Source organism: Bos mutus, chromosome 7 (genome assembly GCF_027580195.1).
Source record: "Bos mutus isolate GX-2022 chromosome 7, NWIPB_WYAK_1.1, whole genome shotgun sequence".
Lineage (NCBI taxonomy): Eukaryota > Metazoa > Chordata > Mammalia > Artiodactyla > Bovidae > Bos > Bos mutus.
The window spans coordinates 61,487,452-61,509,084 of NC_091623.1; the positions used below are offsets into that span (position 1 = coordinate 61,487,452).

The 21,633-nt window shown below is 39.3% G+C and overlaps 1 protein-coding gene and 1 pseudogene across 3 annotated transcripts in view; both read left to right on the forward strand.

Annotated features, from left to right (window-relative positions):
• KIF3A (kinesin family member 3A) overlaps positions 1–21,633 on the forward strand; it is an 89,813-nt gene that overhangs the window by 29,762 nt on the left and 38,418 nt on the right. For all 3 annotated transcript variants that reach the window (XM_005888360.3, XM_070374005.1, XM_070374006.1), the window contains exon 5: positions 15,105–15,210. In XM_005888360.3, the coding sequence (XP_005888422.1) occupies positions 15,105–15,210 (106 nt within the window). The remainder of the gene's footprint in view (positions 1–15,104; positions 15,211–21,633) is intronic.
• On the forward strand, positions 2,043–2,499 carry LOC102265681 (ubiquitin-conjugating enzyme E2 D3 pseudogene; annotated as a pseudogene).

The window sequence follows — 21,633 nt, forward strand, 5'->3', positions numbered from 1 at the left end:
GATCTCTTACAGACCAGGACCAGAACCTTGTTTCCTTTACCAGGGCATTGAAAACACTGCAGGCCATTGATGCCATTAGTGGTAAACACTTGGGGTGTCCCTGAGACAGAAGTGCTCAGGCACCAGGTGGACAAGATCTGAGTGCCACTGTCAGTCGGGGGTTGATGTACAGTGGATGAGATGCCTGTCAAGATGGCTGTGCCTGCATGGTCACCAAAATTGTTACTGAATCAAACTTAGATCTGCTTGCCTATCACACAGCAAGGCCAATCTATTGACAGGGGTTTGTGTTGAGGGAAAGTACAGTGTTTTATTGCATGGTGCCAAGCAAGGAGAACGAACAACTCATGCTCAAAAGGCACAAACTCCCTAATGACTGTTTTTTGGGGAAGGTTTTTTTTAATTTGGCTGCCTGGGGTCCTAGTTGTGGCATGTGGGATCTTCTTTGCAGCGCACAGACTCTCTGGTTGCTGAACTTGGGCTTAGCTGCCCCGCGGCATGTGGGATCTTAGTTCCTTTACCAGGGATCAAACTCGTGTCACCTGCATTGCAGGGCATATTCATAACCACTGGACCACTAGGGAAGTCCTCAGGAAAGGGTTTTTAAAGGCAACATTTGGGTTGAGGGTTGCAGGGTGCTTCACTTTCTTCTGATTGGTTGGTGGTAAGTTAACAGGATGACGTTTTAGGAATCTTAATCATTAACCCTAGTTTAGTCCAGTCTGGGGTCTAGTGCTTGTGGTCAGCATGTAGTCCTCATCGTCAAGCTGGATAGGGGTCTTAGTTTCTGCAGAACAGTTGTAAGATGTGCATGAGATTGTTGAATATATTCCTCGAGGAGGAACTAGGACTCTGATTATAGATGAACTATTGTTTCAACTACAAAGAGCAATTTCTTGGCTTTTTCTTTGATTTTGTATTCCTTCCCTTCCTTAATTAGTGACTGCTTGACTCTGCTCTTTGGAATTCAGAAAAGGCTTAGCAGACTACATCCTTTCTGTACAAACAAGAAAGGAACATGGAGTGGCTTTTGTACATGGGAGGGTCCCACAGGGTTCTGTCTTTTTCAACTTTTTTCTTTTATATTGGAGTGTGGTTGATTTACAGTGTTGTGTTAGTTTCAGGTGTAGTAGTGTAGTAGTAGTGAAGTCGCCCAGTCATGTCCGACTCTTTGCGACCCTGTGGACTGTAGCCTCCCAGGCTTCTCTGTCCATGGGATTCTCCAGGCAAGAATGCTAGAATGGGTTGCCATTTCCTTCTCCAAACAGCAAAGTAATTAGTTGTACATGTATCTATTCTTTTTCAAGTTATCTTTCCATTTAGCTTATTACAGAATGTTGAGTAGAGCTCCCTGGGTCCTTGTTGGTTATCTGTTTTAAATATATTAGTGGGTATGTGTCAGTCTGAAACATTTAATTTATCCTTTCCACCCCGCCCCCCAGCTTTTCCATTTTGGTAACCATAAGTTTGTTTTTGAAGTCTGAGAGTCTCTTTCTGTTTTGTAAATACATTCATCTGTACCTTTTTTTCCTTTTTTTTTTTTTTATAATATTCTGCATGTAAGCAAATGTATTTGTCTTTCTCTGACTTACTCAACTTAGTGTGATAATCTCTGGTTTCATCCATGTTGCTGCAAATGGCATTTCATTTTTTTAACAGCTGAATAATTTTCCATTGTACAAGTGTACCACATCTTTTTTAATCCATTCCTCTGTTGATGGACATTCAGGTTGCTTCCATGTCTTGGCAGTTGTAAAAGTGCTGCAGTGAACAATGGAGTGCGTATATCTTCTCAAGTGCCCAGGAGTGGGACTGCTGGATCATATGGTAGTTTTTTTCTTCTTCCGTTTACTTATTTGGCTGTGCTGGGTCTTTATTGCTGTGTGCGGGCTTTCTCTAGTTGCAGTGGGCAGGCTTCTCATTGCAGTGCTTTCTCTTGTTGTGGAGTATGGGCTCTAGGGTACATGGACTTCATTAGTTGTGGCGCTCAGGCCTAGTTGCCCCACAGCATATGGATTCTTCCCAGACCAGGATCAAAGATTAATAAGGAACTTAGTGATTTGGCCCGTGACCCTCCAGCACAATGTTCTGCAGGTCCAGTTGGGGATGATATGTTTCATTGGCAAGCCACAATTATGGGACCTAATGACAGCCCTTATCAAGGCGGTGTATTCTTTTTGACAATTCATTTTCCTACAGACTACCCCTTCAAACTACCTAAGGTTGCATTTACAACAAGAATTTATCATCCAAATATTAACAGTAATGGCAGCATTTGTCTCGATATTCTAAGATCACAGTGGTCTCCTGCTTTAACTATTTCTAAAGTTCTTTTATCCATTTGTTCACTGCTATGTGATCCAAACCCAGATGACCCCCTAGTACCAGAGATTGCACGGATGTATAAAACAGACAGAGATAAGTACAACAGAATATCTCGGGAATGGACTCAGAAGTATGCCATGTGATGCTTAAAGTCAGACTAACCTGCATTATAGCTGGAATAAAATTTAAATTACTGTTTTTTTTTTTTTTTTTTCTTATCTGGCTGCTCCCCTATCAGACCTCATCTTTTTTAATTTTATTTTTTGTTTACCTCCCTCCATTCATTCACATGCTCATCTGAGAAGACTTAAGTTCTTCCAGCTTTGGACAATAACTGCTTTTAGAAACTGTAAAGTAGTTACAAGAGAACAGTTGCCCAAGATTCAGAATTAAAAAAAAAAAAAAAAAAAATGGAGCATGTGTATTATGTGGCCAATGTCTTCACTCTAACTTGCTTATGAGACTAAAACCATTCCTCACTGCTCTAACATGCTGAAGAATCATCTGAGAGGGAGGGAGATGGATGCTGAGTTGTCACATCAAAGGAAGCAGCATTATTCTAACAGCATCCATTCTTTTTTAAGCCTTCCACTGTTAGAGATTTGAGGTTACATGATATACTTTATGCTCATAACTGATATGGCTGGAGAATTGGTATTGAATTTATAGCATCAGCAGAACAGAAAATGTGATGTATTTTATGCATGTCAATAAAGGAATGACCTGTTCTTGTTCTACAGAGAATGGAAATTGGAAGTCAAACACCCTTTGTATTCCAAAATAGGGTCTCAAAACATTTTGTAATTTTCATTTAAATTGTTAGGAGGCTTGGAGCTATTAGTTAATCTATCTTCCAATACACTGTTTAATATAGCACTGAATAAATGATGCAAGTTGTCAATGGATGAATGACCAACTAATAGCTCTGCTACCATGTGGGATATTGAGTTTTTAATGGATTGAATATCCATTAAAATGGATTTGTTCAGCCATTTACATTAATGAGCATTTAAATGCAACAGATACCATTTCAGGTGACTTAACGTGAATGAATAAAAGTCAATGCTATTGGGAAAAAAAAAAAAAAAAAAGATCTCTCTGTGATTTTTGTCAGAGTGTTCTGCCTATGTTTTCCTCTAAGAGTTTTAAAATATTTAGCCTTAACATTTAGGTCTTTAATCCATTTGGGGTTTATATTTTTGTGTATAGTGATAGGGAGTGTTCTAGTTTCATTTATTTAATGTAGTTGTCCAGTTTTCCCAACATCACTTATTGAAGAGACGGTCTTTCCCCCGTTGTATATTTCTGCCTCTTTTGTCGTAAATTGCGTGACCATAGGTATGTGGGTTTGGTCTGTTCCTGTTTTCTCATTCTTCCTGGTTCAGTCTTGGAAGGTTGTGCCTATCTAAGAATTTGTCCACTTCTTCCAGGTTGTCCCATTTTATTGGCATATGGTTGCTTATAGTAGTCTCTTATGATCCTTTGTATTTCTGTGGTGTCCATTGTAATTAATCCTTTCACTTCTAATTTTACTGATTTGAGCTCTCTTTTTCTTGCTGAGTCCAGGTAAAGGTTTATTAATTTTGTTTACCTTCTCAAAGAACCACCTTTTAGTTTTATTGACCTGTTGTTATCCTTGTCTCCATTTCACTTACTTCTGCTCTGATCTTTATGATTTCTTTCCTTCTGCTGACTTGGGGTTTTGTTTTTTCTTTTTTTTCTAATTGCTTTAGGTACAAGGTTAGGTTGTTTATTTGAGATTTTTCTTGTTTCCTGAGGTAAGATTGTATTGCTGTAGATTTCCCTATTAGAGCTGCTTTCATTTCATGCCATAGCTTTTGGATATTCTTGCTTTTGTGTTCATTTGTCTCTAGGTATTTTTTGATTTCCTGTTTGGTTTCTTCAGTGATCCATTGGTTGTTTAGTAGCATATTGTTTAGCCTCCAAGTATTTGTATTTTTTACAGTTTTTTTTTTCTTGTATTGATTTCTAATCTCATAGCAGTGTGGTCAGAAAAATGCTTAATATGATTTCAATTTTGTTAAATTTACCGAGGCTTGCTTTGTGACCCAGTATGTATGTGACAGAGTTTTGCCAAGAAAATGCACTGGTTATAACAAACACCCTCTTCCAACAACACAAGAGAAGACTCTACACATGGACATCACCAGATGGTCAACACCGAAATCAGATTGATTATATTCTTTGCAGCCAAAGATGGAGAAGCTTTATACAGTCAACAAAAACAAGACTGGGAGCAGACTGTGGCTCAGATCATGAACTCCTTATTGCCAAATTCAGACTTAAATTGAAGAAAGTAGGGAAAACCACTAGACCATTCAGGTATGACCTAAATCAAATCCCTTATGATTATACAGTGGAAGTGAGAAATAGATTTAAGGGACTAGCTCTGATATAGAGTGCCTGATGAACTATGGACTGAGATTCATGACATTGTACAGGAGACAGGGATCAAGACCATCCCCATGGAAAAGAAATGCAAAAAAGCAAAATGGCTGTCTGGGGAGGCCTTACAAATAGCTGTGAAAAGAAGAGAAGCAAAAAGCAAAGGAAAAAAGGAAAGATATAAGCATCTGAATGCAGAGTTCCAAAGAATAGCAAGAAGAGATAAGAAAGCCTTCCTCAGTGATCAGTGCAAAGAAATAGAGGAAAACAACAGAATGGGAAAGACTAGAGATCTCTTCAAGAAAATTAGAGATACCAAGGGAACATTTCATGCAAAGATGGGCTCGATAAAGGACAGAAATGGTATGGACCTAACAGAAGCAGAAAATATTAAGAAGAGGTGGCAAGAATACACAGAAGAACTGCACGAAAAAGAGCTTCACGACCCAGATAGTCACGATGGTGTGATCACTGACCTAGAGCCAGACATCCTGGAATGTGAAGTCAAGTGGGCCTTAGAAAGCATCACTACGAACAAAGCTAGTGGAGGCGATGGCATTCCAGTTGAGCTATTCCAAATCCTGAAAGATGATGCTGTGAAAGTGCTGCACTCAATATGCCAGCAAATTTGGAAAACTCACCAGTGGCCACAGGACTAGAAAAGGTCAGTTTTCATTCCAATCCCAAAGAAAGGCAATGCCAAAGAATGCTCAAACTACCACACAATTGCACTCATCTCACACACTAGTAAAGTAATGCTCAAAATTCTCCAAGCCAGGCTTCAGCAATATGTGAACCATGAACTTCCTGATGTTCAAGCTGCTTTTAGAAAAGGCAGATGAACCAGAGATAAAATTGCCAACATCCGCTGGATCATGGAAAAAGCAAGAGAGTTCCAGAAAAACATCTACTTCTGCTTTATTGACTATGCCAAAGCCTTTGACTGTGTGGATCACAATCAACTGTGGAAAATTCTGAAAGAGATGGGAATACCAGACCACCTGACCTGCCTCTTGAGAAATCTGTATTCAGGTCAGGAAGCAACAGTTAGCACTGGACATGGAACAACAGACTGGTTCCAAATAGGAAAAGGAGTACGTCAAGGCTGTATATTGTCACCCTGCTTATTTAACTTAAATGCAGAGTACATCATGAGAAATGCTGGTCTGGAAGAAACACAAGCTGGAATCAAGATTGCCGGGAGAAATATCAATAACCTCAGATATGCAGATGACACCACCCTTAAGGCAGAAAGTGAAGAGGAACTAAAAAGCCTCTTGATGAAAGTGAAAGTGGAGAGTGAAAAAGTTGGCTTAAAGCTCAACATTCAGAAAACGAAGATCATGGCATCCGGTCCCATCACTTCATGGGAAATAGATGGGGAAACAGTGGAAACAGTGTCAGACTTTATTTTTCTGGGCTCCAAAATTCACTGAAGATGCTGATTGCAGCCATGAAATTAAAAGACACTTCTTCCTTGGAAGGAAAGTTATGACCAACCTAGATAGCATATTCAAAAGCAGAGACATTACCTTGCCAACAAAGGTCCGTCTAGTCAAGGCTATGGTTTTTCCTGTGGTCAGGTATGGATGTGAGAGTTGGACTGTGAAGAAGGCTGAGCGCCGAAGAATTGATGCTTTTGAACTGTGGTGTTGGAGAAGACTCCTGAGAGTCCCTTGGACTGCAAGGAGATCCAACCAGTCCATTCTGAAGGAGATCAGCCCTGGGATTTCTTTGGAAGGAATGATGCTAAAGCTGAAACTCCAGTACTTTGGCCGCCTCATGCAAAGAGTTGACTCATTGAAAAAGATTCTGATGCTGGGAGGGATTGGGGGCAGGAGGAGAAGGGGACGACAGAGGATGAGATGGCTGGATGGCATCACTGACTTGATGGACGTGAGTCTGAGTGAACTCCGGGAGTTGGTGATGGACAGGGAGGCCTGGAGTGCTGCGATTCATGGGGTCGCAAAGAGTCGGACACGACTGAGTGACTGAACTGAACTGATGTATGTGATCAATCTAGAAAATGTTGCATGTATACTTGAGAAGAATGTATATTCTGCTGCTTTTGGATGAAATACTCTATAAAAATCAGTTGTCTATCTGTTCCAATGTCATTTAAGGCCTGTTTTTCCTTATTGATTTTCTGTCTGGATGATCTGTCCATTGTTGAAAGTGGGGTGTTTAAGTCTTCCACAATTACTGTGTTACTGTTAGTGTCTCCTGGTCTTAGCATCTGCCTTATATATTGAGGTACTTCTGTGTTGGATGCATATATATTTACAATTATTATATATTCTTCTTGGATTGATCCCTTAATGATCATGTTAGTGTCCTTTGTTTCTTGTAACAGTCTTTAATTCTGTTTTGTCTGATATGAGTATTGCTACTCCAGCTTTCTTTTGATCTCCATTTGCATGGAATACCTTTTTCCACCTCATCACTTTTAGTCTGTATGTGTCTCTAGATCTCAAATGGATCTGTTGTAGACAGCATATATATAGGTCTTGTTTTTGTGTACATTCAGCCAGTCTGTGTGTTTTGGTTGGAGCATTTAATCCATTTACATTTAAAGTAATTATTGGTATGTATGTTCACTGTGTTGGATTTTTTTTTTTTAGGTCTTTTTGCTCCCCTTCTTTTATTCTCTTTTTTTTGTGATTTGATGGTTAATTTTAGTGTTGTGTTTGGAATCCTTTTTCATTTTTGTGTGTGTATCTATTGTAGATTTCTGATTTGCTGTTACCGTGAGGTTTTGATATAGTAGTTTGTATGTAAAGAAGATTGATTTAAGTTGCTGATCCTTTCCAGTACCCTGCTTTTGTGCTGTCCTCTTCTTAGGATTATGATATCATATTTGTGTGTGGGTATTTCCTACCTTTACTGTGTGTTTGCCTTTACTGATGAGTGCTTCCATTTGTAATTTTCTTTTTTCTATTTGTGTCCTTTTCCACCTGGGGATTTTCCTTCAGCATTTGTTGCACAGCTAGTCTCCCAGTGCTGAATTCTCTTAGGTTTTGCTTGTCTAGTAAGCTTTTGATTTCTCCATCAAATCTGAATGAGAGTCTTGCTGGGTAGAGTATTCTTGGTTGTAGGTTCTTCCCTTTCATCTCTTTAAATATGTTTTGCCACTCCCTTCTGGCCTGCAGAGTCTCTGATGAAAAATCAGCTGATGATCTTACAGAGTCCCTTGTATGTTAATTGTTGCTTGTTTCTTGTTGCTTTTAATATTTTCTCTTTGTCTTCATTATTTGTCAATTTGATTACTATTTTGTTTTGGCATGTTCCTTCTTCAGTTTACCCTGCATGGGGCTTTCTGTACTTCTTGGACTTGGGTGACTATTTCCTTTCCCCTGTTAGGGGAATTTTCAGCTGTTATCTCTTCAAATATTTTTTCAGGTCCTTCTAAGACCCCTGATGCAAATGGCAGTGTGTTTAATGTTGTCCCAGAGGTGCCTGATACTGTTATCATTTCTTTTTTTTTTCTGTTTTCTGTTCCACGGCAGTGATTTCCAGTATTCTGTTTTCCAGCTTACTTACCTGTTTTTCTGCCTCATTTACTCTGCTACTGATTCCTTCTTTTGTGTTTTTTATTTCAGGTGTTGTGTTGTTCATCTCTGTTTTTTAGATCTTGTAGCTTTTTTAAACATTTCCTGTATCTTTTTGGTCTGTGCCTCTATTATTTTTTGAGATGTTGGATCATCTTTACTCTCATTACTCTGAATTCTTTTTCAGTTAGAGTACCTATACTCCATTTCACTTAGTTGTTTTTCTCTAGTTTTATCTTGTTCCTTTGTCTGGGACATACTCTCCTGCCATCTCATTTTGTCTGCCTTTATGTCATTGCTGTTTCCATTCCACCATCTGCAGGGTTGTAGTTATTATTGCTTCTGCTATCTGCCCACTGGTGGGTGAGGCTGATCTAAGAGGCTTGTGCAGACTTCTTGGTGGGAGGGACTGTTTCTTGCCCACTGGAGGGTAGAGCTGGACCATGTATCTCTGGTGGACAGTGCTGTGTCAAAGGGTGTGTTTAACATGCAGCTGTAGGCTTGGTAAGATTTTATGCAGCCTGTCTGCTGATGGGTGAGGCTGTGTTACTGCCCTGTTGGTCATTTGGCCTGAGGTGTTCCAGTACAGGAACCTACTGGCTGTTGGGTGGGGTGGGGGGTCTTGTGAGAAAATGATGGCCTCCAGGAGGGCTCACATCAATAAGTACTTCCCAGAACTATTGCTGATAGTGTCTTTTCCACACAGTAATCCATAGCTGCCCCTGACTCCCTAGGAGGCTCTCTAAGACCAGCAGGTAGGTCTGGCCTAGGCTTCTATAAGGTCACTGCTTTTCCCCCTGGATACTGTTCTGCATGAGACCTGTGTGTGCCCTCCAAGAGTAGAGTTTGTTTCCCTTAGTCCTGTGCTCTGTGGGCTTCTCCTCCCAATGCCAGACCCCCAGGATGGGATGGGAAGCCTGATATGGGGCTCAAAACTTTCACTCTTGTGGGAGGACCTCTATGATGTAATTATTTCCCAGTTTGTGTGTTGCCCACCTGCTGCATATGGGATTTGATTTTATTGTGATTGCACCCCTTCTGTGTCTTGTGGCTTCTCCTTTGTCTTTGAATACAGGATATCTGTTTGGGTAAGTTTCAATGTTTTTTTTTTGTTGTTGGTGGTAGTTCACCAGTTAGTTGTGACTTTGGTGTTTTCTTGATACGGTGTGAGCTCACATCCTTCTGCTCCACCATCTCGTCTCAGGGTCCTGCTTTATTTCAGAATCATATTCAGTTTTTTCATTTTTCATATATAATTTATCTGTGCTTAATAATTGTATATAGAATTAATAACTTGTTATTGGAAATGACCTTAGACTTTGCAGACTGATACCAGTTTGAAGAATGTTTCCCATCTGCAGTAACATAAGCATAGAAAGTGAAAGTACATGATTAAAAACTTTCACTGCAGTTAGACGTTTTCATGACATCCAAGGGCATGATTTTTTTTCCAGAGATACCACTTTTCCACATTAGACATATACACATTATTTTTTAACATAGATTTTCTAAGCGTTGATATAGACCAATAATGTTCAAACGAAGGTTTAAAGCATTTTAACACTTGAATCAAACCAGACCTTATGTGGAAGCCCAGTCTATAAAATACATGAAAGTAAAGTTCTCTTTAGAATTTGTCTGGACCTGAAAAACCCCAGACTCACACTGTGGCCCCTCATTGCCAGCACTAGGCCATCTAGTGCTTGTCAGAGCACAGTCTGAAACCCACTGCTTTATGGAGACCAACACATTTATTTACTGCAACTAAAATTAGGAATAACATATATCCCATGACAGAGAAAAGGCAGTTTTTGTAATGTATAAATATATCTTATAATACAGCCCCCAAACTCTAATTAGATTTAAAATCAACACCTAGAATTCAGAGTATTTGCTTTTGTGACTTTGTCTCTGATATTGTTTTTTAAACTTTTGTCGTCTTTGTCTGTGAGGTCTTACTACCTGTGGAAATGGCTTGCCCCACTGGCAGCCCCTCTACCTCAGTTTCACTTTATTCTGTTGATTTTTGGAGGTGACTTCTAGTCCATGCAAAATGAGTTTTATATTTCTATGTATATTTTACAGGTAGTATTAAAATACTTTGTGTATTTTAGATACACATATCCTAAATACAACCTTCAAGTTGGGTCAAAGTTCTCATAAAGTTACTCACAGAAAGATAATATTTTTACATAGATACCATCAGATCAGATCAGTCGCTCAGTCGTGTCCGACTCTTTGCGACCCCATGAATCGCAGCACGCCAGGCTTCCCTGTCTATCACCAACTCCCAGAGTTCACTGAGACTCACGTCCATTGAGTCAGTGATGCCATCCAGCCATCTCATCCTCTGTCGTCCCCTTCTCCTCCTGCCCCCAATCCCCCCCAGCATCAGAGTCCTTTCCAATGAGTCAGCTCTTTGCATGAGGTGGCCAAAGTACTGGAGTTGCAGCTTTAGCATCATTCCTTCCAAAGAAATCCCAGGGCTGATCTCCTTCAGAATGGACTGGTTGGATCTCCTTGCAGTCCAAGGGACTCTCAAGAGTCTTCTCCAACACCACAGTTCAAAAGCATCAATTCTTCGGCGCTCAGCCTTCTTCACAGCCCAACTCTCACATCCATACATGACCACAGGAAAAACCATAGCCTTGACTAGATGGACCTTTGTTGGCAAGGTAATGTCTCTGCTTTTGAATATGCTATCTAGGTTGGTCATAACTTTCCTTCCAAAGAGTAAGCATCTTTTAATTTCCTGGCTGCAATCACCATCTGTAGTGATTTTGGAGCCCAGAAAAATAAAGTCTGACACTGTTTCCACTGTTTCCCCATCTATTTCCCATGAAGTGATGGGACCGGATGCCATGATCTTCGTTTTCTGAATGTTGAGCTTTAAGCCAACTTTTTCACTCTCCACTTTCACTTTCATCAAGAGGCTTTTTAGTTCCTCTTCACTTTCTGCCTTAAGGGTGGTGTCATCTGCATATCTGAGGTTATTGATATTTCTCCCGGCAATCTTGATTCCAGCTTGTGTTTCTTCCAGACCAGCATTTCTCATGATGTACTCTGCATTTAAGTTAAATAAGCAGGGTGACAATATACAGCCTTGACGTACTCCTTTTCCTATTTGGAACCAGTCTGTTGTTCCATGTCCAGTGCTAACTGTTGCTTCCTGACCTGAATACAGATTTCTCAAGAGGCAGGTCAGGTGGTCTGGTATTCCCATCTCTTTCAGAATTTTCCACAGTTGATTGTGATCCACACAGTCAAAGGCTTTGGCATAGTCAATAAAGCAGAAGTAGATGTTTTTCTGGAACTCTCTTGCTTTTTCCATGATCCAGCGGATGTTGGCAATTTTATCTCTGGTTCCTCTGCCTTTTCTAAAAGCAGCTTGAACATCAGGAAGTTCACGGTTCATATATTGCTGAAGCCTGGCTTGGAGAATTTTGAGCATTACTTTACTAGCGTGTGAGATGAGTGCAACTGTGCGGTAGTTTGAGCATTCTTTGGCATTGCCTTTCTTTGGGATTGGAATGAAAACTGACCTTTTCTAGTCCTGTGGCCACTGGTGAGTTTTCCAAATTTGCTGGCATATTGAGTGCAGCACTTTCACAGCATCATCTTTCAGGATTTGGAATAGCTCAACTGGAATTCCATCACCTCCACTAGCTTTGTTCGTAGTAATGCTTTCTAAGGCCCACTTGACTTCACATTCCAGGATGTCTGGCTCTAGGTCAGTGATCACACCATCGTGATTATCCGGGTCGTGAAGCTCTTTTTTTGTACAGTTCTTCTGTGTATTCTTGCCATCTCTTCTTAATATCTTCTGCTTCTGTTAGGTCCATACCATTTCTGTCCTTTATTGAGCTCATCTTTGCATGATATGTTCCTTTGGTATCTTGGATTTTCATGAAGAGATCCCTAGTCTTTCCCATTCTGTTGTTTTCCTCTATTTCTTTGCACTGATCACTGAGGAAGGCTTTCTTATCTCTTCTTGCTATTCTTTGGAACTCTGCATTCAGATGCTTATATCTTTCCTTTTCTCTTTTGCTTTTCGCTTCTCTTCTTTTCTCAGCTATTTGTAAGGCCTCCCCAGACAGCCATTTGGCTTTTTTGCATTTCTTTTCCATGGGAATGGTCTTGATCCCTGTCTCCTGTACAATGTCACGAACCTCATTCCATAGTTCATCAGGCACTCTATCAGATCTAGGCCCTTAAATCTATTTCTCACTTCCACTGTATAATCATAAGGGATTTGATTTAGGTCATACCTGAATGGTCTAGTGGTTTTCCCTACTTTCTTCAATTTAAGTCTGAATTTGGCAATAAGGAGTTCATGGTCTGAGCCACAGTCAGGTCCTGGTCTTGTTTTTGCTGACTGTATAGGGCTTCTCCATCTTTGGCTGCAAAAAATACAATCAGTCTGATTTCCATGTTGACCATCTGGTGATGTCCATGTAGAGAGTCTTCTCTTGTGTTGTTGGAAGAGGGTGTTTGTTATGACCAGTGCATTTTCTTGGCAAAACTCTATTAGTCTTTGCCCTGCTTCATTTCGTATTCCAAGGCCAAATTTGCCTGTTACTCCAGGTGTTTCTAGGAGAAGGCAATGGCACCCCACTCCAGTATTCTTGCCTGGAAAATCCCATGGTCGGAAGAGCCTGGTGGGCTGCAGTCCATGGGATTGCTAGGAGTTGGGCACAACTGAGTGACTTCACTTTCACTTTTCACTTTCATGCCTTGGAGAAGGAAATGGCAACCCACTTCAGTGTTCTTGCCTGGAGAATCCCGGGGACAGAGGAGCCTAGTGGGCTGCCGTCTATGGGGTCGCACAGAGTCGGACACGACTGAAGCGACTTAGCAGCAGCAGCAGTCAGGTGTTTCTTGACTTCTGCTTTTCCATTCCAGTCCCCTATAATGAAAAGGACATCTTTTGGGGGTGTTAGTTCTAAAAGGTCTTGTAGGTCTTCATAAAACCGTTCAACTTCAGCTTCTTCAGCGTTACTGGTTGGGGCATAGACTTGGATTACTGTGATATTGAATGGTTTGCCTTGGAAACGAACAGAGATCATTCTGTCGTTTTTGAGACTGCATCCAAGTACTGCATTTCGGACTCTTGTTGACCATGATGGCCACTCCATTTCTTCTGAGGAATTCCTGCCCGCAGTAGTAGATATAATGATCATCTGAGTTAATTTCACCCATTCCAGTCCATTTGAGTTCGCTGATTCCATAGATCTGATTATTTCACTTACCTGTGTGAAATACTCTAGTGGTTTCAAATTGCTCTTAAGATAAAGACCAATAATTAGAGAAGTGCAAATCAAAACTACAGTGAGGTATCACCTCACAGCAGTCAGACTGGCCGTCATTAAAAAGTTTGTAAATGCTGGAGATGGTGGGCAGAAAAGGGAGTCCTCCTGCACTGTTGGTGGGCATGTAAATTGGTGCAGCCACTATGAAAAACAGTGTGTAGATTCCTCAGAAAACTAGAGTTGCCAAGTGACCCAGCAATTCCATTCCTGTGTATATATTCAGTCAGAACTCTAATTTGAAAATATACATGCTCCCTTACCTCTTCTGAACAGTCCCTCAGAGCCATCTGAGAGACTGTCTCTTGGGCTTAAATATTTAGTATGTCCACTGAATAAAGACACAGTGCTTAAGTTTAGGTTGTGCATATTTTTAAGTGGACACTCATTTCTTGGTGAAGCAGAAAGGATGTGGATAGAGGGTCCAAGTCAGAATATAAACAGCAGCACTATTTATAGTAGCCAACACATGGAAACAACCTAAATGTTCATCGACAGATAAATGGACAAAGAAAATGTGGTATATATATATGCAATGGAATACTACTCAGTCGTGAAAAGGAATGAAATAATGCCATTTGCAGCAGCATGGATGAACCTAGAGACTATCATACTTTAAGTGAAGCAAGTTAGACAAATACTACAATGTTGGTTTTTTTGTGAAATCTAAAATATAGCTAAAAATTAACTTATTTGTGAAACAGAAACAGACTCACAGACATAGAAAACAGACTTGTGGCTGCCAAGGTTGGGGGAGTGCAGGAGGGATGGATTAGGGGTTTAGGATTAGCAGGTGCAAACTATTATATATAGAATAAAAAGCAACAAGGTCCTACCATATGGTACAATATCCTGTAATAACCATAATGGAAAAGAATATGAACAAGAATGTGTATGTGTGTATATGTATGTAATCTGAGTCACCCTGCTGTATACCAGAAGCTAGCACAACAGTGTAAATCAACTGTAGTTAGTTCAATAAAATCAAATTTGTCCAATAACTATGCTTAGTCTTATTTTTGCTTACCTCTTTAGCCAGATATCCCACCTGTTTCCCCTGTGCTGCCCACTCTTTACTTGGCTTTTGTTTGTTTAGTTGGTTTTCATTTTTTAAGTTACCTAGTTTTTCTTATTTCAGGCTTCTTGCACATACTCTTTTCTCCTATTCTAACACACAGATTGAACCTGCTGTTTCTTCAGATCTTAGCTTAAACATCATCTTGGGGAAACTTACCCTGTCCCTGTTTCACTAGCTTAAGTCTCTCCATAATGTATTCTCCTGTAGTTTCCTGTATTTTTTTTTTTCATGGCATTATCACAGTTAAAATAATTTTTGTGTGTAATTATTTATTTGTATGTTCTCCCTGCAGATTTTTGCTTCCACCGTGTAGAAACTCTGCCTCGTTCATCACCCTGTCCTCACTATCTAGCAGCGTCTGACATGTAGTAGATATTCGGTAAATACCTGAGGAAGAACTATGGATATATGTGTAAAATCTGTATTTTTATTTTTTTTTAGGTGAAAGAAAGACCCGATGTGGGAGTTTATATCAAGGATTTATCAGCTTATGTGGTCAATAATGCTGATGATATGGATAGAATTATGACACTGGGCCACAAGAATCGTAAGTGTAGTGCTTAATTGTGATTAAACAGTTACATGTCGTGTAGTCTGGTTTAGAAGCAAAGTTGCTATGACACTTTGCACCATAAAGAGTGGATTTTTCAGTTTCTTGTTAACCATTTCTCTTTGATTATTTACTGTGTGGAAAGGATACACGAATGAAAGATATCACAGATTGCTTTCTATGTTGTCCAAAATTTTGTTGCTTATTGATAATGCTGTATCTGAGACACTCATATCACTGTCTCTTGTTAGCTGTAATAATATTGGTAACATTTATTGAGTTCTTACCATGTGGCAAGTACTTGTGCAAATGCTTTGTAAGAATGGTCTCTTTTAATCCTCAGGATGGACTTTATTAAGGTATTAAATTCCTATATTATGGCTGAGAAAACTGACATTTAAAGTAAATTATCTAAGGTCATATACTGTTTAATAAGTGTCAGAATGAGTATGTGAATCTACACTGTTAGTTAGCAGTAACCACTCAGCCACAAAAAGGAACGAATGTGAATTAGTTGAACTGAGGTGGATGAACCTAGAGCCTGTTACACAGAGTAAAGTAAGTCAGAAAGAGAAAAACAAATATTATATATTAACATACACATATAGAATCTAGAAAAATGGTACTGATGAACCTATTTGCAGGGCAGCAGTAGAGACACAGATGTAGAGAACAGTCTTGTAGGCCACAGCAGGGGAAGGAGAGGGTGGGATGTATTGTGAAAGCAGCATTGACATATGTATACTGCTGCTGCTGCTAAGTCGCTTCAGTCGTGTCTGACTCTGTGCCGACCCCATAGACGGCAGCCCACCAGGCTTCCCCGTCCCTGGGATTCTCCAGGCAAGAACAGTGGAGTGGGTTGCCATTTCCTTCTCCAGTGCATGCAAGTGAAAAGTGAAAGTGAAGTCACTCAGTCGTGTCCGACTCTAGCGACCCCATGGACTGCAGCCCACCAGGCTCCTCTGTCCATGGGATTCTCCAGGCAAAAGTACTGGAGTGGGGTGCCATATGTATAGTACCATGTGTCAAATAGCTAGCTAGTGGGAAGCTGCTGCATAACACAGGGAGCCCAGCCTGGCGCCCTGTGACACCCAAGAGGGGTGGATTGGCTGGGGGGAGGTTGGGAGGGAGGCTCAAGAGGGAGGTGAAATATATATGGGCTTCCCTTGTGGCTGGTAAAGAATCTGCCTGCAGTGTGGGAGACCTGGGTTTGATTCATGGGTTGGAAAGATCCCTTGGAGAAGGGTACGGATACTCACTCAAGTATTCTGGCCTGGAGCATTCTGTGGACTGTGTAGTCCATGGGGTTGCAAAGAGTCAGACATGACTGAGCAACTTGCACTTCACACTTCACTTCAATTCATACACACACACACACACATATAGTCATGACTGATTCATGTTGTTGTAAGGCAAAAACCAACACAACACTGTAAAGTAAGTATCTTCCAATTAAAAAATTAAAAATATATATTCAGCTTAAAGAAAACTCCAGCACTATAATGTGTTCCTTTTATTGCTAAGAAGGCAAACAAAGTGGCATTCTTTTTAGTAATTTTCAGGTTTTTTATAAAGAATGAAAAACTTCTGCAATATTGCTGATCTCCCTCTCCCTTGCCTCTCTGTCCCAGTACTAATGATGTTGCTAACAGCAATTAGAAGTTTGAGGTAAAAGATAAGAACATAGAAAGTAAACTTTTTTTTTTAACGTGAAACTTTGTATTTTGTATTGGGGTGTAGCCCGTTAACAGTGTTGAGGTAGTTTCAGGTGAACAGCAAAGGTTCTCCGCCGTGAGATACACATGTATCCATTCTTCCTCAAACCCTCCTCCCATCTAGACTGGCACATAACATTGAGCAGAGTCCCATGTGCTGTACAATAGGCCCTTGTTGGTTATCCATTTTAAATATAGCAGTATGTACATTACCTTCCTAAAGTCCCTAAGTCCCTCACCTCCTCCCCCGCAACCATAAGTTCCTTTTCTAAGTCTGTTTTGTAAGTAAGTTCATTTGTATCATTTCTTTTTAGATTCCACATATAAGGGATGTCATATGATATTTCTCCTCTGACTTACTTCACTCAGTATGACACGCTCAAGGTCTACCCATGTTGCTGCAAATATCATTATTTCATTCTTTTTAATGGCTGAATAATACTCCATTGTATGTATGTACCGCACCTTTATTCGTTTCTCTGTTGATGGACATTTAGGTTGCTTCCGTGTCTTGGCTATTTGCATACAGTGCTGCAGTGAACATTGTGGTGTGTGTATCCTTTTGGATTATATTTTTCTCTGGGTATATGCCCAGGAGTGGGATTACAGGATCACATAGTAACCATTTTTAGTCTTTTAGGAACCTTCATACTGTTCTCCATAGTGGCTGTATCAATTTACATTCCCACCAACAGTGCAGGAGGGTTCCCTTCTCTCCACACCCTCTTTAGCATTTGTTGGTGAATTTTTTGATGATAACCATTCTGACTGGTGTGAGGTGATATCTCATTGTAGTTTTGACTTGTATTTCTCTAATAACTAGCTACACTGAACATTTTTTCATGTGCCTATTGGCCATCTGTATGTCCTCTTTGGAGAAATCTCTATTCAGGTCTTCTGCCCATTTTTTGAGTGGGTTGTTTGTTTTGATGCTATTAAGCATCATAAACTGTTTGTAAATTTTAGAGACTAATCCCTTATAGGTCACATCATTTGCAAATATTTTCTCCCAATCTGTGGGTTGTCTTTTCATTTCGTTTATTGTTTCCTTTGCTGTGCAAAAGCTTTTGAGTTTAAGTAGATCCCATTTGTTTATTTTTGCTTTTATTTCCATTATTCTGGGAGATGGATCAAAGAAAATGTTGCTATGATTTATGTCTGAGGGTGTTCTGCCTATGTTTTCTTCTAGGAGTTTTATGGTATCCCTTCTCACATTTAGATCTTTAATCCATTTTGAGCTTATTTTTGTGTATGGAATTAAGGAATGATGTAATTTCATTTTTTGACATGTGGCTGTCCAGTTTTCTCAGCACCATTTGTTGAAGAGACCGACTTCAAACATTGTGTGGTCTTGCCTCCTTTGTCATAGATTAATTGACCATAGGTTCATGGGCTTATTTCTGGGTTTTCTGTCCTGTTCCATTGATCTGTATTTCTGTTTTTGTGCCAGTACCATACTGTTACGATGATTGTGGCTTTGTAGTATAGTCTGAAGTCAGGGAGCCTGATTCTTCCAGCTCTGTTTTCCTATTTCAAGATTGCTTGGCTATTTGGGGTCTTTCGTATCTCCATACAAATTTTGAGATTTTGTTGTTGTTGTTGTTCTAGTTCTGTGAAAAACGTCATTGGTAATTTGATAGGGATTGCATAGTCATTTTGACAATATTGATTCTTCCAGTCCTTGAACGTGGTTTATCTTTCCATCTGTTTATGTCTTCTTTGATTTCTTTCATCAACATCTTATAGTTTTCAGAGTACACATCTTTTGTCTCCTTAGGTATTTTATTCCTTAGGTTTATTCCTAGGTATTTTATTCTTTTTGATACAGAGGTAAATGGAATTGCTTTTTGAATTTATCTTTCTGATCTTTCGTTGTTAGTGTATAGAAATGCAACAGATTTCTGTGTATTAATTTTGTAACCTGCAACTTTACCACATTCATTGATGAGTTCTAGTAGTTTTCTGGCAGCATCGTTAGGATCTTCTACTTACAGTATCATATCATCTGCAAACAGTGACGGTTTAACTTATTCTTTTCCAATTTGGATTCCCTTTATTTCTTTTTCTTCTCTGATTGCTGTAGCTAGGACTTCCAAAACTATGTTGAATAAAAGTGGTGGGAGTGGACATCCTTGTTTTGTTCCTAATATTAGAGGGAATGCTTTCAGCTTTTCACCATTGAGTACGATGCAAGCTGTAGGCTTGTCGTATATGGTCTTTTTTAATGTTGAGGTATATATCCTCTGTGCCCACTTTCTGGAGAGTTTTTATCATAAAAATGTGCTGAATTTTGTCAAAAGCTTTTTCTGCATCTGTTGAGATGGTCATGTGGTTTTTATTCTTCAGTTTGTTGAGGTGGTATATTACAGTGATGGGTTTGTGGATGTTGAAAAATCCTTGCATCCCTGTGATGAATCCCACTTGATCATGGTGTATGATCTTTTAATGTATTGTTGGATATAAATTGCTAGTATTTTGTTGAGGATTTTTAGATCTGTGTTCATCAGTGGTATTGGCCTATGATTTTCTTTTTTTGTAGTATCTTTTTCTGATTTTGATATCAGGGTGATGGTGGCCTCATAAAATGAGTTTGGAAGTTTTCCTTCCTATGCAACTTTTTGGAACAGTTTCAGAAGGATAGGTATTAACTCTTCTCTAAATGTTTGATAAAATTTGTTTGTGAAGCCATCGGGTCTTGGGCTTTTGTTTATTGGGAGATTTTTAATCACAGTTTCAGTGCTTGGGATTGATCTGTTCATATTTTCTGTTTCTTCCTGGTTCAGGAAGACTGTACCTTTCTAGGAATTTGTCCATTTCTTCCAGGTTGTCCATTTTTTTGGCATACAGTTGTTCATAGTAGTCTCTTAAAATCCTTGGTATTTCTGTGGAGTCAGTTATAACTTCTTTTCCATTTCTAATTTTACTGATTTGAGTCCTCTCCCTTTTTTTTCTTGATGAATCTGGCTAAAAGTTTATCCATTTTGTTTATCTTTTCAAAGAATCAGCTTTTAGTTTCATTGATCTTTATGATTGTTTTCTTTGTCTCTATTTCTTCTCTGATCTTTATGATTTCCTTCCTTCTACTAACTTTAGATTTTGTTCATTCTTCTTTCTCTAGTTGTTTTAGGTGTAAAGTTTGGTTGTTTATTTGAGATTTTCTTGTTTCTTGAGGTAGGATTGTATTGCTGTCAACTTCCCTCTTAGAACTGCTTTTGCTGCATCCCATTATTTTTTGGACCGTTGTGCTTTCATTTTCGTTTGTCTCTAAGTATTTTTTTTTCTTCTTTGATTTTTTTCAGTGATCCAGTGGTTGTTTAGTAGAATATTATTTAGCTAAACACACATGTTTGTGTTTCTTAGAGTCTTTTCCTTGTAGTTTATTTCTAATCTTGCAGCATTGTGATCAGAAAAGATGCTTGATATAGTTTTGGTTTTCTTAAATTTACTGAAGCTCGCCTTGTGGCCCCGCATGTGGTCAGTCCTGGAGAATGTTCTGTGTGTGCTTGAGAAGAATGCATAGTCTGCTGCTTTTGGATGGAATATTCTATAAATATCGATTAAATCCAACTTGTCTATAGTGTCATTTAAGGCCTGTGTTTCCTTACTGATTTTCTGTCTGGATGATCTGTCCATTGATAGAAGTGGAGATTAAAGTACCCCACTGTTGTTATGGTACTGTCTATTTCTTCCTTTATGTTTGTTAGTATTTGCCTTACATAGAAGTGCTCCTGTGTTGGGTCCATATATATTTATCATTGTTATATCTTCTTGGATTGAACCCTTGATCATTATGTAGTGTCCTTTGTCTCTTATAACCATCTTTGTTTTAAAGTTTATTTTCTCTGATATGAGTGTTGCTGCTCCAGATTTCTTATGATTGACGTTTGCATGAAATACTTTCTCCCATCCTCTTACTTTCAATCTGTAAGTATCCATAGGTCTGAGACAACATATAGACAACATATGTATAGGTCTTATTTTTGTATCCACCAAGCCAGCCAGTCTGTGTTGGTGCATTTAATCCATTTACATTTAAGGTAATTATCGATATGTGTGATCCTATTACCATTTTGTTAATTGTTTTAGGTTTATTTTGTAGATCTTTTCCTTCTCTTGTGTTCCTGCCTAGAGAAGTTCCCTTAACATTTGCTGCACAGCTGGTCTCATGGTGCTGAATTCTCTTAGGTTTTGCTTGTCTGGTAAGCTTTTGATTTCTCCATCTAATCTGATTGAGAGTCTTGCTGGGTACAGTATTCTTCATTGAAGGTTCTTCTCTTTTATTACTTGGAATATATTGTGCCATTCCTTTCTGGCTTGTAGAGTTTCTGTTGAGAAATTAGCTGATAACATTATGGGATTTCCTTTGTATGTTGTCTTTTTTCCCTTATTGGTTTTGTCTTTAATTTTTGTCTGTTTGATTACTATGTGCCTTGGTGTGTTCCTCCTTGGGTTTGTCCAGATTCCCTTTGTATCCTGGACTTGGTTGACTATTTCCTTTCCCATGTTAGGGAAGTTTACAGTTGGTATCTCTTCAGATATTTTCTCAGGTCCTTTCTCTCTCTCTTCTTCTACCATCCCTACAGTGCGAAAATTGGTGCATTTAATGTTGTCCTGGGGTCTCTTAGGTCTCATTTCTTTTCATTCTTTTTTCTATATTCTGTTTTGCAGCAGTGATTTCCACCATTTTGTCTTGAGTCACTTATCC